This window comes from Macaca fascicularis, chromosome 11 (assembly GCF_037993035.2).
Source record: "Macaca fascicularis isolate 582-1 chromosome 11, T2T-MFA8v1.1".
Classification (NCBI taxonomy): Eukaryota; Metazoa; Chordata; class Mammalia; order Primates; family Cercopithecidae; genus Macaca; species Macaca fascicularis.
In genome coordinates this window covers 11,572,438-11,590,894 of record NC_088385.1, presented here as the reverse complement: position 1 = coordinate 11,590,894, position 18,457 = coordinate 11,572,438, and the positions used below count along the sequence as shown (strand labels likewise).

The window sequence follows — 18,457 nt, the reverse complement described above, 5'->3', positions numbered from 1 at the left end:
CCTTTGAATTTTTAATAAATATTAACTCTTACAATATTGTGTTTTAAAAATCTCTTCATGGTGACATTATTTTGTCAATATACAAGATAATAAACACATCCATCACTAGTCACATGTATTCACACATGATAGATCTTTTAGGAAATTCCTCCTTTGTCAGTTTGGAAAAGTTGATTCTTCTCTTTAGTGGTTAAGAACCCTGACTGATAGGGTTCCCATCTGGAGCTCCTATATACACTTATTTCCAGTGAGGATAGATTGAGAGGAAAATAATTATACATCTAACACTCTCGAATACACAGAAACATCATCATATCTCCTTGACTAAATCCACAAAGTAAAAAACAAAGACAGGACATATGTTCCCAGAAAATTGATAAGGTGTAGATTTTGATATGAAACCAAATCCATTTTTAATTAAGAATTGAAATTTACTACTCAGTTTCTGATACTATAATTTGCTTTTTGTCAGTCAATAGAAAATGAAAATTAGCATGACATAAGAGGAATATAAAATTTACAATTAGGAATAGAAATATAGAATAAAAGTATGTATTTTTAACTGTAAAAAGGGAAACAAGAAGAAAGGAAGGTAAATGGAAGGTGAGGATAAAAGGTTAATGCAAACTTATTTATAATTTTGCAGATATACCTCTTACCTGAATGGTAAAATTTTTACAGAGTGAACTGATAGGACGACCACATGAATGATAAGCAGTAGATTCTCTGCACACACTAAGTTGGACCTTCCCGTCCACAGGTTCACCATAGGTATATCTAATGGAATAATATAGCAACAATACAATTATAGAGGTCAAGGTCATTTTAAATCTGTATAAGGTTTTGAAACTTTTATTTAGTAGCTGAAACCAGCACTGTAACAACATTTAAATAGCTAGTTACCATAAATTTTATTTTCTAGAGGAAATCTAAAACAATGGTACTGACTAAAATTGAGTTGAATGCTTTAGGCAAAGATGTATTTTAAATAAAAAGGTTGAAATAGACATGTAGAAGTCATATATCTAAGTCACTAAAATACAATGTAAACAAAAAAACTAATAGTAAAGGGAAAAATACATCAGTCATTATTTCATTAAAAATAGTATTTTTTACATACTGAGCAATGGAGTATTAAAAAACGAAAAATAAAATAAAAATAACATTTTGCTTTTTAGTTTTTTGTTTTTAAACTGCTATAATGAGCATATTTTTATGGTTTTTTACTTTTAAAATGTAAATTATATTTGTTTATTTTTTATAAATGTCATTTTAAGACATGAGATTTTGGGGTCATTTCCTTCTTTTGTTTGTTTTGTTTTGGAAAGGAAGAAGAAAATTGTTTATTTTTATTTTTTTTTAAATTATGCTTTAAGTGCTGGGATACATGTGCAGAATGTGCAGGTTTTTTACATAGGTATACACGTGCCATGGTGGTTTGCTGCACCCATCAACCCGTCATCTACATTAGGTATTTCTCTTAATGCTGTCCCTCCCCTGGTCCCTCAACCCCTGACAGGCCCCAGTGTGTGATGTTCCCCTCCCTGTGCCTATATGTTCTCAGTGTTCAACTCCCACTTATGAGTGAGAACATGTGGTGTTTGGTTTTCTGTCCTTGTGATAGTTTGCAGAGAATGATGGTTTCCAGTTTCATCCATGTCCCTGCAAAGCACATGAAATCATTCTTTTTTATGGCTGCATAGTATTCCATGGTGTATATGTGCCACATTTTCTTTATCCAGTCTAGCATTGATGGGCATTTGGGTTGGTTCCAAGTCTTTGCTATTGTGAATAGTGCTGCAATAAATGTACGTGTGCAGGTGTCCTTATATTAGAATGATTTATAATCCTTTGGGTGTATACCCAGTAATGCTGGGTCAAATGGTATTTCTGGTTCTAGATTCTTGAGGAATGGCCACACTGTCTTCCACAGTGGTTGAACTAATTTACACTCCCACCAATGCTTTTACACAAAGCACTCCTATTTCTCCACATCCTCTCCAGCATCTGTTGTTTCCTGACTTTTTAATGATCACCATTTTAACTGACATGAGATGGTATCTCATTGTGGTTTTGATTTGGATTTCTCTAATGACCAGTGATGATGAGCTTTTTCTCATATGTTTGTTGGCCATATAAATGTCTTCTTTTAAGTGTCTGCTCATGTCCTTTGCCCACTTTTTGATGTGGTTATTTGCTTTTTCTTGTAAATTTGTTTAAGTTCCTTATAGATTCTGGATATTAGCCTTTTGTCAGATGGATAGATTGCAAAATTTTTCTCCCATTCTGTAGGTTGCCTGTTCACTCTGATGATAGTTTCTTTTGCTGTACAGAAGTTCTTTAGTTTAATTAGATCCCATTTGTCAATTTTGGCTTTTGTTGCAATTGCTTTTGATGTTTTAGTCATAAAGTCTTTGCACATGCCTATGTCCTGAATGGTATTGCCTAGGTTTTGTTCCAGGGTTTTTATGGTTTTAGGTCTTACATTTAAGTCTTTAATCCATCTTGAGTTAATTTTTGTATAAGATGTAAGGAAGGGGTCCAGTTTCAGTTTTCTGCATGTGGCTAGCCAGTTTTCCCAACACCATTTATTAAATAGAGAATCCTTTCCCCATTGCTTGTTTTCATCAGGTTTGTCAAAGATCAAATTGTTGCAGATGTGTGGTGTTATTTCTAAGGCCACTGCTCTGTTCCGTTGGTCTACATATCTGTTCTGGTACCAGTACCATGCTGTTTTGGTTACTGTAGTCTTGTAGTGTAGTTTGAAGTCAGGAAGCATGATGCGTGAGGCCTCTAGCTTTGTTTTTTTTTTTTTTTTTTTTTTTTTTTTTGCTCTGTTGCCAGGCTGGAGTGCAGTGGTGCAGTTTCAGCTCACTGCAAACTCCACCTCCCAGGTTTAAACAATTCTCCTGCCTCAGCCTCCCAAGTAGCTGGGACTACAGGCGCATGCCACCATGCCAGGCTAATTTTTGTATTTTTAGTAGAGACAGGGTTTCCCCATGTTGGCCAGGATAATCTCAAACTCTTGACATCAGGTGATCCACCCACCTCAGCCTCCCAAAGTACTGGGATTAAAGGTGCAAGCCGCCATGCCTGACCCTCCAACTTTGGTTTTGTTTTTTTTTTTTTTTTTTTGCTTAGGATTGTCTTGACCATATGACTCTTTTTTGGTTCCATATAAAATTTAAAGTAGTTTTTTTCTAATTCTGTGAAGAAAGTCAATGTTAGTTTGATGGGAATAGCATTGTATCTATAAGTTACTTTGTGCAGTATGGCCACTTTCACAATGTTGATTCTTCCTATCCATCAGCATGGAATGTCTTTCCATTTGTTTGTGTCCTCTCTTATTTCCTTCAGCAGTGGTTTGTAGTTCTCCTTGAAGAGGTCCTTTGCATCCCTTGTAAGTTGTATTCCTAAGTATTTTATTCTCTTTGTAGAAATTGTGAATGGTAGTTTGCTCATGATTTGGCTCTCTATTTGTCTATTATTGGTGTATAGGAATGCTTGTGATTTTTGCACATTGATTTTGTATCCTGAGACTTTGCTGAAGTTGCTTATCAGCTTAAGGAGTTTTTGGGTTGAGATGATGGGGTTTTCTAAATATACAGTCATATCTTCTGCAAACAGAGACAATTTGACTTCCTCCCTTCTTATATGAATACGCTTTCTTTCTCTTGCCTGATTGCCCTGGCCAGAGCTTCCAATACTATGTTGAATAGAAGTGGCAAAATAGGGCATCCTTGTCTTGTGCCAGTTTTTAAAAGGAATGCTTTCAGCTTTTGCCCATTCAGTGTGATTTTGGCTGTGGGTTTGTCAGAAATAGCTCTTATTATTTTGAGATATGTTCCATCAATACCTAGTATATAGAGAGTTTTTAGCATGAAGGAGTGTTGAATTTTATCAAAGGCCTTTTTTGCATCTATTGAGATAAATCATGTGGTTTTTGTCATTGGTTCTGTTTATGTGATGGATTGCGTTTATTGATTTGCATATGTTGAACCAGCCTTGACTCCCAGGGATGAAGTTGACTTGATCATGGTGGATAAGCTTTTTGATGTGCTGCTGGATTCTGTTTGCCAGTATTTTATTGAGGATTTTTGCATCGATGTTCATCAGGGATATTGGCCTGAGATTTTCTTTTTGGGTGTGTGTCTCTGCCAGTTTTCAGTATCGGGATGATGCTGGCCTCATAAAATGAGTTAAGGAGGAGTCCCTCTTTTTCTATTGTTTGGAATAGTTTCAGAAGGAATGGTACCAGCTCTTCTTTGAACCTCTCATAGAATTCAGCTGTGAATCTGTCTGGTCCCGAATTTTTTTGGTTGGTAGGCTATTAATTACTGCCTCAAATTCAGAACTTGTTATTGGTCTATTCAGGGATTCAACTTCTTCCTGGTTTAGTCTTGAGAGGGTGTATGTATCCAAGAATTTATCCATTTCTTCTAGATTTTCTAGTTTATTTGCATAGAGGTGCTTATAGTATTCTCTGATGGTAGTTTGTATTTCTGTGGGAGGAGTGGTGATATCCCCTTTATCATTTTTTATTGCATCTATTTGATTCTTCTCTCTTTTCTTCTTTATTAGTCATGCTAGCAGTCTATTTTGTTGATTTTTTCAAAAAACCAGCTCCTGGATTCATTGATTTTTCGAAGGGTTTTTCATATCTCTATCTCCTTCAGTTCTGCTCTGATCTTAGTTATTTCTTGTCGTCTGCTAGCCTTTGAATGTGTTTGCTCTTGCTTCTCTAGTTCTTTTAATTGTATGTTAGGGTGTTGATTTTAGATCTTTCCCACTTTTGCCTGTGGGAATTTAGTGCAATAAATTTCCCTCTAAACACTTCTTTAGCTGTGTTCCAGAGATTCTGGTACGTTGTGTCTTTGTTCTCAGTGGTTTCAAAGAACTTCTTTATTTCTGTCTTAATTTCGTTGGGTACCCAGTAGTCATTCAGGAGCAGGTTGTTCAGTTTCCATGGAGCTGTGTGGTTTTGAGTGAGATTCTTAATCCTGAGCTCCAATTTGATTGCACTGTGGTCTGATAGACTGTTTGTTATGATTTCCATTCTTTTGCATTTGCTGAGGAGTGCTTTACTTCCAATTATGTGGCCAATTTTAGAATAAGTGTGATGTGGTGCTGACGAGAATGTATATTCTGTTGATTTGGGCTGGAGAGTTCTGTAGATGTCTATTAGGTTCACTTGGTCCAGAGCTGATTTCAAGTCCTGAATATCCTTGTTAATTTTCTGTCTCGTTAATCTGTCTAATATTGACAGTGGGGTGTTAAAGTCTCCTGCTATTATTGTGTGGGAGTCTAAGTCTCTTTGTAGGTCTTTAAGAACTTGCTTTATGAATCTGGATGCTCCTGTATTGGGTGCATATATATTCAGGATAGTTAGCTCTTCTTGTTGCATTGATCTCGTTACCATTATATAATGCCCTTCTTTGTCTTTTTTGATCTTTGTTGGTTTAAAGTCTGTTTTATCAGAGACTAGGATTGCAAACCCTGCTTTTTTTTTCTTTCCATTTGCTTGGTAAATCTTCCTCCTTCCCTTTATTTTGAGACTATGGGTGTCTTTGCACCTGAGATAGGTCACCTGAATACAGCACTCCGATGGGTCTTGACTCGTCATCCAATTTGCCAGTCTGTGTCTTTTAATTGGGGGCACTTAGTCCATTTACATTAAAGGTTAATATTGTTATGTGTGAATTTGATCCTGTCATTATGATTGATGCCAGCTGGTTATTTGCCCATTAGTTGATGCAGTTTCTTCATAGTGTTGATGGTCTTTACATTTTGGTTTGTTTTTGCAGTGGCTGGTACCGGTTGTTCCTTTCTATGTTTAGTGCTTCTTTCAGGAGCTCTTGTAAGGCAAGCCTGGTGGTAACAAAATCCCTCAGCATTTGCTTGTCTGTAAAGGATTTTATTTCTCCTTCACTTATGAAGCTCAGTTTGGCTGGATATGAATTTCTGGGTTAAAAATTCTTTCCTTTAAGAATGTTGAATATTGGCGCCCACTCTCTTCTGGCTTGCAGGGTTTCTGCAGAGAGATCCACTGTTAGTTTGATGAGCTTCCCTTTGGGGTTAACCGGACCTTTCTCTCTGGCTGCCCTTAACATTTTTTCCTTCATTTCAACCTTGGTGAATCTGACGATTATGTGTCTTGGAGTTGCTCTTCTCAAGGAGTATCTGTGTGGTGTTCTCTGCATTTCCTAAATTTGAATGTTGGCCTGTCCTGCTATGTTGGGGAAGTTCTCCTGGATAATATCCTGAAGTCTGTTTTCCAACTTGGTTCCACTCTCCCCATCACTTTCAGGTACACCAATCAAACGTAGGTTTGGTCTTTTCACATAGTCCCATATTTCTTGGAGGCTTTGCTCATTCCTTTTCATTCTTTTTTCTCTAATCTTGTCTTCAAGCTTTATTTCATTAAGTTGATCTTCAATCTCTGATATCCTTTCTTCCATTTGATCAATTTGGCTATTGATACTTGTGTATGCTTCATGAAGTTTTCATGCTGTGTTTTTCAGCTCCAATAGGTCATTTCTGTTTTCTAAACTGGTTATTCTAGTTAGCAATTCTTCTAACCTTTTATCAAGGTTCTTATCTTCCCTGCATTGGGTTAGAACATGCTCCTTTAGCTCGGAGGAGTTTGTTATTACCCACCTTCTGAAGCCTACTTCTGTCAGTTCATCAAACTCATTCTCCGTCCAGTTTTGTTCCCTTGCTGGCGAGGAGTTGTGATACCTAGGCAAACAGGGTTTGGAGTGGACCCCCAGCAAACTCCAGCAGACCTGCAGAAGAGGGGCCTGACTGTTACAAGGAGTTTCTGTCCTCTTGAAGCTGTCTACATGAAATTAATAATTCTGTGACAATTTAAATAGACAGTCTTCCATGTGAGCTGCCTTTTGATTTTGAGGTTTGGAGAGATGTCCAAAAAATAAGAAAATCTTGCTTTTTCCCCTCTCCTCTTTAGAAGAGGCATTCTGCTTTATGGAATTTTCAGCCTTTTTGTGCTGGTTTTTCCTCATTTTCATGGATTTCCTTCCTTCCTTCCCTCCCTCTCTCTCTCTCTCTCTTTCTTCTTTCACACAGTTTTGCTCTTGTTGCCCAGGCTGGAGTACAATGGCAATCTCGGCTCACTGCAACCTCCGCCTCCCAGATTCAAGCAATTCTCCTGTCTCAGCTTCCTGAGTAGCTGGGATTACATGTGTGTGCCACCACACCCAGATAATTTTGTATTTTTAGTAGTAACAGGGTTTCTCCATGTTTGTCAGGCTGGTCTCAAAATCCCGACCTCAGGTTATCCACCTGCCTCAGTCTTCCAAAGTGCTGGGATTACAGACATGAGCCACCACTCCTGGCTATCTTTGTGGATTTATCTACCTTTGGTCTTTGCTGTTGGTGACCGTTAGATGGAATTTTTGTGTGGTTGTCCTTTTTGTTGACGTTGATGCTGATGTTATTGCTTTCTGTTTGTTGGTTTTCCTTCTTACGGTCAGGCCCCTCTTCTGCAGGTCTGCTGGAGTTTGCTGGGGATCCACTCCAGACCCTGTTTGCCTGGGTATCACCAGCAGAGGCTGCAGAACAGCAAAAATTGCTGCCTGCTCCTTTCTCTGGAAGCTTTGTCCCAGAGGGGCACCCACCAGATGCCAGCCGGAGTTCTCCTGTATGAGGTGTCTGTCGACCCCTGCTGGGAGGTGTCTTCCTGTCAGGAGGCATGGGTCCCTGATGCACTTGAGGAGGCAGTCTGTCCCTTAGCAGAACTTGAGCACTGTGCTGGGAGATCCGCTGCTCTCTTCAGAGCCAGCAGGCAGGAACATTTAAGTCTGCTGAAGCTGCTCCCGCAGCTGCTTCTTCCCCCAGGTACATGGGAGTTTTATCTATAAGCCCCTGACTGAGGCTGCTTCCTTGCTTTCAGAGATGCTGTGCCCAGAGAGGAGGAATCTAGAGAGGTAGTTTGGCTACAGCAGCTTTGCAGCTCCACAGTGGGCTCCAATTATATTTATTTTTAATTACATGGAAGTACACAAATATTTGTTCATTGTTAAAAAATTTAAATAGGTAGAAAGAGCAAAGAACAAAATTGCTTGTAAGGAATGACAGTAGATTCCTCTGGGCTGCATTTTATGACAATTTCTCAATTTCATCTTCCAAATTACTAATTCTCTCTTCAGCATCATCCATCCTTCTAGTCAGCCTTTCTACACATATATTTTTAAATTAATAATATGCTTAATTCCAAGGTCTTTAATTATTTTTAAAGTTACACTATTGACTCGTATCTGAGTATATAAATTTTACTTATTTCTAAATTTTTTTCAGATTGATGTTCAACAGTTTTCTCAGGTATATATTGCTATTTTGTTTTATTTGTTTAATACCTTGATTTCAAGTCTTTAGACTCTTCAACCATTTAGTAATTCATGCTTATGTTTTGGGATTCCCAGCTGGCTTGTCCTAGAGTGCTTTATTTCAATTATGCAATACTTCTCCAGTAAAAATGACACAGGAGCCAACACACAGCCACTGTGATAGGGAAGTCCCTAAATATTTGGGCTTTGGGGATTTCTGTTACTCAGGGGATTTTCCAGCAATGCTGGCAATTCCCTGCCTCTACGATCCAACTACAATGAGACATTTCAGTCTCTGCCTTTTCTGTATTCTCCCACTCCAACTCTGGAGGTGAAGCACAAGGTAGTGACAACAAAAAGGTAGCTATGTTTCTTGACTCTTACAGACTTCCAGCCTAAAGTAGACACAGGAAGGAGGACAGGTAAAGCTTTCACCTTAAAGTTTGGCATGGAATTTTAGATTACTGCAATGAAGCTCTCCTAATAACTAGAAATTACCAGGTCACTTTTCATTTTTAATTATGCAAAATTAAAAGGAAAAGTAGTACACATGAGTCAGGGAAAGAATGAATCCTCACATCAGGTCTGAGGAGACAAAGTTTTATGTTTGCACCCTGGCTGTCTTTGCTGGTTACATAAACTCTGTGAATGTTGCTTAACTTAACCTGACCTGCTTCACTGCTACTCCTGCCACACATTAATCCTCAACATTTGCCCCTAAGTCCCTGTCTGCCCTTAGTATCCTCTATACTGTGCCCTGCCATTACCCTAAAGCCACTTGTAACTCTTATAGCAGTTTTCTCCATGATACGTCGTGAGTTTCAGTTTTCTTTTATAATCATGTAATACATAAAGATTGAATTGAGAAATCATCATAAACAGAAGTTATTGTCCAGTGGAAATTTCTGGGAGATGGAACGCTCTATGTTTTATGTCTATGCTCTCCAATTCAGTGGCCACTAGTCACATGTGACAGCTTGAAATGTGGCTAGCACAACTGAATATTTAATTTTAATTAAAACTTAAGTAACCACATATGGTCAGTGGCTACTGTATTGGCTGGTGCAAAATAATATGTTATGATGTAAAAAAGATAGTAGTCAGTTGTCTTAAACAGTTACATAAAACCACATATCATAACATGCATTAAAATAATTATAGATGCATGGAAGAATTCATAAAAATCAGCAAAATAATTTCATACCGTGTTTTTCCCTTACCTTCACACATTTATATTTTACTTCCTTTTAGCCATCTATCCCATTCTAATATCTTTCTGTGAATGCATTATTCTATTATGTACAGTTTCAACTTACAAGGCACAGACATTCACTTTGAATTCAGAGTCCACTACTAAGATATTTTCTGGTGCATCCACAGTCATTTGAAATTTGGGTAACACTGCCAGTAAAAAAAAAAAAAAAAAAAAAAAAGTATATATTATATTATAATGTATATATTATATATTATTAACAGAACTATTATTAACATAAATACATATTAACATAAATACATTCATACAAAACAATTGTTTCTCCTTTACAAACCATCGACCTTTGCTTATGTTTGCCGTTAATAAACAGTGTGAGGAGGACACTGAAGTGCATAACACTGGATTTTGGAATTGGATAGAAAAATGCATATTTTGAATTCTAAATTCATCACTTTTCAGGTGTTGAACTTGGGAAAGTGTTTCTCAATGTCTTCATCTTAAAAAAGTAATAATGATACTACAATAAAAATTTTATGAAGATTTTAGGAGAAATTATGAAGGGACTAATGGCTAACGTATGACTAATGTTAATTCCATTCTTTTCATAAGAAGTGCTTTACATCCCAGAAACTATCATATAAAATAGAATCCAGATACTACAAAAGGAAGATAGAATAGATAACCTAGGTCAACAGAGAATTGCAGGAAGATTATGGGCTGAACTAGGAGATAAAAATCAAAGTAGATGGAGAACCCTAAAATAGTAACAGAGGACAAGGAAAGAGGAAAGGAAGAGATACTCACTTGAGAATTTGTTATTTAATAATCCTGCCCTTGCAAAATTGAAAAGATTTTGTAATTTTTTATTAATAGGTAATATTTTCGTTGCTATTTATTTACCATATTCTTCCACAGAGAAGGAGTGATACGTTTTCTTCTCATTGAGCATCTCCACGGTGATTCCATACCATCCGAGGATGGGCTCTGAGATTAACTGGAAGGAAAGTTGTAGAATTCCTCCCACAGACTCCTCATTCACCCACTGTTGTATTCGGTTGCCTTCTGGATCCTAAGAATAAGAAAGTAGATTTTTGCATGCTGGATGTTTTTATTCATTATAAAGTTTCAGCGAGGTGCTTCCTACTTAGGTTTCTAACCTACTTAAGATTCAAAACATGAGTGTGTCCTTACATTCCCCAAGGAGACTTGGTTACTCTCCTATCTGGGGTCACATAGGTGTATATTATAACACTTAGTATATTTTAGAGCTAGCTGTGATTTTTTTACGTTTATTTTCTGTGTCAATCTCTGTGTCAATTTCTTAAAGGCGGGCCATATTTTATCCCCAGTGCATTAAACATTAAGTATAAATTTATATATATTCAACAACTAAGCATTAAATTAAATACAGTCATAGTTGCCCATTGTCTATATCATTATTATCTATATTAATGGGTGCATGCTAATATGAATCACATTGTGGTGGGGGTGGAAACCTATTTCTGTCCTCTTGAGACTGTCTACATGAAATTAATAATTTTGTGACCATTTAAATAGACAGTCTTCCCTGTGAGCTGCCTTTTGATTTTGAGGTTTGGAGACACGTTCAAAAAATGAGAAAACAATTCTTCAACTAGTAGTTATCTTACCTGAAGGGTGATCACTGGATACTGAAATAAAAATAAAAATAATGTTATTATATGAACTCAAAGGTTTTTTTCTAGATGCGTGAAGAGGTTAATTATAAATCTATTATTAAGCAAAGAAACAAGCACATTTAGGACAACCCAAACAAATACTGATTTCTGACTGAAAGTTTGAATATCTGTTGATTATACTGAGACTCATCTGCCTAGTTTTCAAGAATTTTCATTTACTTCTCTCTCTTTCACAACACACACCCTGCAGTCTCAGTAAGCAACCCTGCCCTTGGGTCTTTCCAACATAATAAAAACGCCCTCTTACATGAATAATAACTTCCTTATTGACAAATTCGTGGTCAGTCTTCACTCTGACAGTTGCAATGTTTTACACTGCTGGTTGCCTCTTTTTGAAATGCTTCAATTTTTATTTCTGTATCTAGCACTAATTTTTTTTGTCTTAGATTCCTGACCATTCCTATACTCCACCATTTCCTTATCAGACAAATAAATAAATGTAGACATTTGCCCAAGTTTCCCTTGCAGAGTCTCCTCTCCTTCATCCTTCTCCTTCCACCTCTTTGTATCTCCTCTCAGTTCTCTCCATGTTTGCTACTCTTGCCCCCTCTAAACCTATAGTCAACAGTTTGACTTTCATCCCTTAGTGTTTTCTCTCAGGACCTTAAAACTAACAAGTTGAAATTAAAGACTCCCAGGCCAGAAGCCCTCATGTGAATAGGCTGATGAAAATTTTTAAAATGAGTACGTAGGGTCTTTTGCCCACTCCCCAAGTTGCCAAGTGCTCCTTCCCACTAATTGCAGCTTTCATTCACTAATAAAACATAATGTGTCTGGAGACAGGAATAGGATTCATAAACCTTGTCCAGAATTCTTGTAACTGAGAAATAGAACAGTTGGATTAAGGGCCTCACTTGTTATTCTAAATTCATGGAATTGAATCTCGATGAAATATTGAGATGGTATTGAAGAAATACTGCTGCATCATTAACTCAAGCATTAAGAGAGGTAGAGCTTCTCATGAGATTTCCTCATAGGAAGAAAATGAAGAATATATTACCCAAAGGTGCCATGGGAAGACGTTAACCATTTGGATGAGATTCTGATAATGAGAAATGAACGTAGAGTACTGTCCCTTTTTGTTTGCTATTTGCAATGTTTCCAATGCAGATGGCTTCAACTGTGTTCAACAAATTGAGTTTTTATTACTTAATTTGTCTTTTTTAATTAGTTTTTTTTTTCTTTAACTGATCTTGGTCTATTTCAAAAAACCAATGAGCAAGAACCTAATAAAACCACATTTTCATTGTTCTAAGCTGCTTGATTTTTTTCCAAAAACAATTATTAAAATGAGGCTGATTCTGCTCTAGTCACTAAGGACCGTCTGCACTAAATCTTGTATAAACCAGTCAAGAACCAATACAACAACTCCTTCATGTCCCCTTCTGGTTCATACTACCTCCCTAAAAAGAGGGCCTCTATTTAGAAGACAAGTAGTTCCAGGTCTTAAGATATGTTTCAAGAAAGATCTGAAACTTCTTGATGTAAATGAAACTTTCTGGAAAAAAATATGTTTGAATATTCTACAAAACACTGACCTAAAGGAAAAGAAAGTCACCATCAGTAATGAAATTGCAGAAAATGAAAGAAAAGACTGATGTAAGATTTGGGCAGAAGAAACTAGGTATATGCTGTATATCTTGGCTCATTTGATAATGACCCAAGTTGCATCATTACTATATTTTGATTATGTAGTCCAATTTATTATGAATGCCCAAATCTCATAGGCCAGCCATGCATTGAATCTATTTATTTAAATGGAATACTGAATCGGATAATATCCAGCAATTAGAAACACTGGCTTGGAAAGATAAAACCACATGATCTCTTAGCTGCCATCATTTTTGGAACTGCTACATCAATTTCCATCTCTATACATAAACACATGCAATTTGCTGTGCCATGGAAACTCCATGCCATAAACATTTGGTACAAATGTCTTCTTATCTATGACCCATATTTGAAGGAACAGTCCATTAATCCTGTTGTTCTTATGCAAATGTAGTTATTATCAAGCAGAGAGTTGGATAATCATATTTGGCCTAATTGATAATAATAAGTCAACAATGAGGGGTGAGAACTAACAAGGGAATTACGATACTGTTGCAGCTGCTTTGATTTTCAAGGAGCCCTTTACTTCCCCATGGTGCTTCCAATCGAGGATGATTGTCAAAGTATTGCAGTAGAAATTCTCACTGCTTTGGTTAAATAGAGGAGTGGCATTCTTAGAAATAGAAGCTTCAACCATGAGCCAAGGAGAACAGGAAGCACATGCTATCTTATAGAAGTGATTTTGGATTTAGATTAATACAAGGTATTTGGGGCACTAAAAATTAGATTCCTGCTCTGGAAATTAAAATTAAGCAACAATCTAGTGAATGTAGCATAACTATAGAAGATGGGGAAAGGAGGTGGATTAAAAGTGATGACGTCTTAAATATGTTAAGGATGAAGTACAATTTGGACGGAGGAAAAGGCAGTAACAGAGAAACCATCTGTACTGCTTCTTTCTGTAAGCTTAAGAAGCTTTTTCGTAACTGCGTTCAGTTGAGAGATTGACCTAAGAGACCACAAAAGAATGCTTAGTTCTAACAGGTTTCTAAACTACATGAAATGAAATTTATCAAGTATCCTGTTGTAAAGACTTCAGTCTTTTCCAGGTTACGATTCGTTGTCTTTTGACTGTTTTCACTATTAATCACCTTTGTTCTCAGATTGTCTCTAGCAGGGTTGTAGTTGCCTACTGAAATACTGTCTTAGACTACCATCACCATGTTCCTGCTCTGTATTTAGTTCCTTAACTGTACATCAGTGTCTATGAAATAACTTCTCTGAATTTCCCATTAGGGAAAATGAGGCAGCGTCACTTTCCCTAATGGGTAGCAACACTTCCCCCTTTACTATCCCTGTGTAAATAAAGAGCAATATCTGGAAAAATTGGAAGGGGTCCTGGAACACATCCTCAGTCAAGCTATTTCTCTGCTCTACACACAAACTGCTCCTCTATGACCAACTGTAATTCAGGTGCCTACACAACATAGCACCAAGCCTACTTTCCAAATTGTTTTTCAACATGACCTTTTTTTTTTTTTTTTTTTTGAGACGGAGTCTCACTCTGTCGCCCAGGCTGGAGAGCAGTGGCCCGATCTCGGCTCACTGCAAGCTCTGCCTCCTGGATTCACGCCATTCTCCTGCCTCAGCCTCCCGAGTAGCTGGGACTACAGGCACCTGCCACCACGCCCGGCTAGTTTTTTGTGTGTTTAGTAGAGACAGGGTTTTACCATGTTAGCCAGGATGGTCTCGATCTCCTGACCTCATGATCTGCCCGCCTCAGCCTCCCAAAGTGCTGGGCTTACAGGCACGAGCCACCGCGCCCGGCCCTTCAACATGACTTTCTATATTTGTTATAAGTTTCAGCAAAGCTGGGTTATGACTATTCCCTAAATCCTCTTGATTCTCTACCCACATGCCTTCACTACCATTTTTTCTCTGCCTACAGTATCTTCTAGGCCTAATTTATACATTTGGTCATCTCTGTTCCCTAAGGAGTGTCTTGATTTCACCTACCCTGTGACATCTGTATCAGGCATGGCCAATGCTTCCCCCTTCAATCCCTTTTTCTGGTTCTTTCCAACTACCCCCAGCTCCATTGTGTTTTACTTCTAACAGCTTTCACCTGTGAACTTTTTGAGAGGCCTGGAACTTTTTGGGGCCTGGTGGTAAGTTCTTAGGGGTTTACTCCTATGTTGTGGGGGTGCCCAGAGCCAATAACTGCCTGATGCTGGAGTACAAAAGCCCAGCTTTGGCTCCTAAAGTGGAATGAATTCTGAAGTGTAATTTACACTCCAGAGCTTCCTGCCAGTCAGGCTGAAGACTTTGCTCAAAATCAATTGCACCCATGCTTGGTTTCCTCCCTCCCCTGCCCTGCTTCTCTCCACTCTCTTATTGGTTTCTCCTGGCAGCACTTTCTTAATAATTCAGTTGTCCATTTTTCCCTCTCTCAGAATCTCATTCTGGAGAAGTTGGCCTGAGATAAAACCTCTCCTGGTAACTCCAAATACAAAGCAGCCGTAATGCTAAATTCACTGGTCATGTAATTCACTCATTCAGTCATTATAAAGTATTATTGTGACTCGGCTCACTGGCTCATGCCTGTAATGCCAGCGCTTTAGGAGGCCAAGGCAAGAGGATTGCTTGAGGTCAGGAGTTTGAGAACAGCCTGGGCAACATAGCAAAACCCTGTCTCCACAAAAAATAAAAAAAATTAACTGGGCATGATGCTGCTGCCAGTAGTCCAAGCTACTTGGGGGACTGGGGCAGGAGGATCGCTTGAGCCCAGAAGTTAAGGCTGGTGAGTTATAATCGCACCACAGCACTCCAGTCTGGGCAACAGAGCAAGACTCCATCTCTAAAATACATAAATAAATAAAATATTCATTCTATATAACGTTACTCATTCACTCAATACATAATTTAATAATGGTATAATATTAAGAGCCTACTATCTGCCATATCCTATTCTTCCAGATGTCAGGAATATAGTCATGCATGTTGCTTCATTTATGTTCTTCTCCAACAACCTCTGTTCTAATGTAATCATTCTGGGAACAGAAAGAGTATCTTCTGTATCTTTGGGTCTCGGCTTACCTAGCACAGTGCTTTATAAGTGGTCAGCATTCAGTAAATTACAGACTTTTATCTGTAATTAGGAAATATGTTTAATTGTGTTGACCAGAGAGAGTGAGGAAGAAGAAAAAAGGAAAAAGTTTGATGGTAAGGGAGGAATACATAGGCTAATAAGAATGTAAAACCAGTAACTTAGACTGGTCTGCCTCATTTTCATGGATTAATTTTAAGAAGCAAAACCATGTACAAATACCTACCTCTTTCTAGCTATAGCTTACCATTTCATCAACTGATTTCAAATGATCATCCAGAGACACAACTCGAAACATCACTGAAGAAAGAAAGAAAGGTGATGTAATGAAAGTATTTACCTTTGTGTCATCACCGCTTTCTTCCTACATTGATTAACTTAGGTGAATCGAAAAGCACTAAGTTACTACTGCCTGTGATGAGGAGTTACACGCACATCTTATGTAAGACATATCGGATCCCTGGGTTACCAGGTTGAGCTTATTAAGTTATACTGCCAAGAAAGGGTTCAGTAAAAGAACTTTTTGTCTTTCTTTTGTACTTCTATCCCTGCTTTATCTTTCTCCTCTTACGCATTCTCACAACATGTGCTCAGGCTGCCTAATGACTTCACTAAAGAAATGAAAGCCAGAGGAGGCGGGTCACTTAACTATTAGTACAATTCCTCACAGAGATTACATGCATACGTATGCATAGTATGCATACGTATTTAGTGTGTGCTTTTTCTGTATATCCCTCATCAACCAATGCCCTTATTCCCTTAACCCGCAGTGGAAGCACCTGCAATCAGCTGTATTCTCCCACTCTCACATTCTTATCCATCTGTGTCCTATCCCCGAGTTGGTTCTCAGCCTGATGGACCTTGTCAAACTCATGTTACTATGCTGTCAGTAAACTTCATTCTCTTTTGAAGATGTTTCTCTCTACCCCTATTTCTCTCGCAAAACTCTCAATTTCTTTTTTGCTTTGAGGTTGCCTCTCTCTCTCTAGGTCTCCCTCTAGGTCTCTATAGTGGAGACCTCTCATCTTCCACATGGCTTGAGAAGGGAAATAAGTAACTTCCTAGTTCACAACTCCAACAAAACATTTTTTTCTTGCATTTTAATTCAAAAGAGAGAAATTATTATTTGAGATGCCACTAGTTTCAGAAAATTTATTCCTGTTGATGTCATCTAATGACTTTCTGGTTCTGTCATAGAATGTCACCTGGCTAATGGTCTTCCTTTCTACTGCTTAGATGTCATGGGAAGTTTTGATAGGCTTTAAGGGAAATGAAGATTCTTGTCAAAATTGGTATTGGCCATCATACCAGAGTCAGTGTATTTTGGAAAAAATGTCATTTGCTGATGACAAGACTATGTTGTCATTTGTCTATATATACTTTCTGTCCCTTTGTGTTTTCAGGTTCATTTAGAGTTCAACTTTGTTAATCTCATTCTTCCAGATTATTGACCCTCTCCTGGCTTCAATTCATTTATTCACACATTAATTTTTAACATCTTTATTTGATAACCTATTTCATAATTCTATTCATATGTATGTGCAAGTATGGGTGTCAAATGCTGACTTTAAAAAAAAAAAAAAAAGACTTGCTGTTTGGGTATCACAGAATTCATAAGATTGGCTGAGAAATGCTGATCCCATCATAGCTCATGGTTTAAATGTGGTCTCTATATTGATGGTTCTTCAAATTCATATCTTCAGCCCTTTTTTCTCTTTTCTTTTTCTTTCTTTTTTTCTTTTTTGAGACAGGGTCTCACTCTCATCACTCAGGCTGGAGTGCAGTGGTGCAAGCTCGGCTCACTGCAGCCTCAACTTTCCAAGCTCAGGTGATCCTCCCACCTCAGCCTTCCAAGTAGCTGGAACTACTTTGCCCCACCACACCTGGCTAACTTTTTTGTAATTTTAGTAGAGGTGGGTTTTCAACATGTTGCCCAGGCTTATTGTGAACTCCTGGGCTCAAGTAATCTGCCTGCCTTGACTTCCCAAAGTGCTAGGACTACAGGCATGAGCAACTGCGCCTGGCCCTGCCCTTTCTTCTTACCTAAAGTTTCATAAATACTGCTTCGCTTGACATATCTGCCTGAATATTTAGAAGATATCTCACCCTTAGTGTGCCCAAAAATGTAATCCTGATTTCTTTCCCCTTGCCCTACACTTCCTTATTTTAGTAAATGACAATTCTGTCCAGGTGTTTAGGCTAGAAATTTTGGACTCATTCTTATTACCTCATTCTTATCATCCCCTCATTCTCATTCCCTCTTTATATTACACTCTACATCAAAACATACCTTAAAGATATTACCTGCTATTTCTCTTGCCCAGAATGATTTTCCCCACCCATGGTAGACATCCTCACTTCATTCAGGTCTCTGCTTAATTATCTCAACACATTTTTTCCCTCTAGTTTTAATCTTTTCACCTACTTCATTAGCTCTGTCATTTAAAACTAGAATTCTGGCTGGGTGCGGTGGCTCACGCCTGTAATCCCAGCACTTTGGGAAGCTGGGGGGGGGGGGCAGATC

At 38.0% G+C, this 18,457-nt stretch overlaps 1 protein-coding gene across 6 annotated transcripts in view; it reads right to left on the bottom strand.

Moving 5' to 3' along the window:
* Window positions 1–18,457, bottom strand: part of LOC102137606 (ovostatin-like) — a 151,498-nt gene that overhangs the window by 47,739 nt on the left and 85,302 nt on the right. For 4 of the 6 annotated variants that reach the window (XM_045364695.3, XM_005570082.5, XM_074006248.1 and 1 more), the window contains 5 exons: window positions 16,181–16,233; window positions 11,208–11,228; window positions 10,459–10,627; window positions 9,662–9,746; window positions 660–777 (listed from right to left, as the gene is read on the bottom strand). In XM_045364695.3, coding sequence (XP_045220630.2) covers window positions 660–777; window positions 9,662–9,746; window positions 10,459–10,627; window positions 11,208–11,228; window positions 16,181–16,233 — 446 coding nt within the window. The remainder of the gene's footprint in view (window positions 1–659; window positions 778–9,661; window positions 9,747–10,458; window positions 10,628–11,207; window positions 11,229–16,180; window positions 16,234–18,457) is intronic. The other 2 variants (XM_065523716.2, XM_065523717.2) reach the window with 1 other exon arrangement.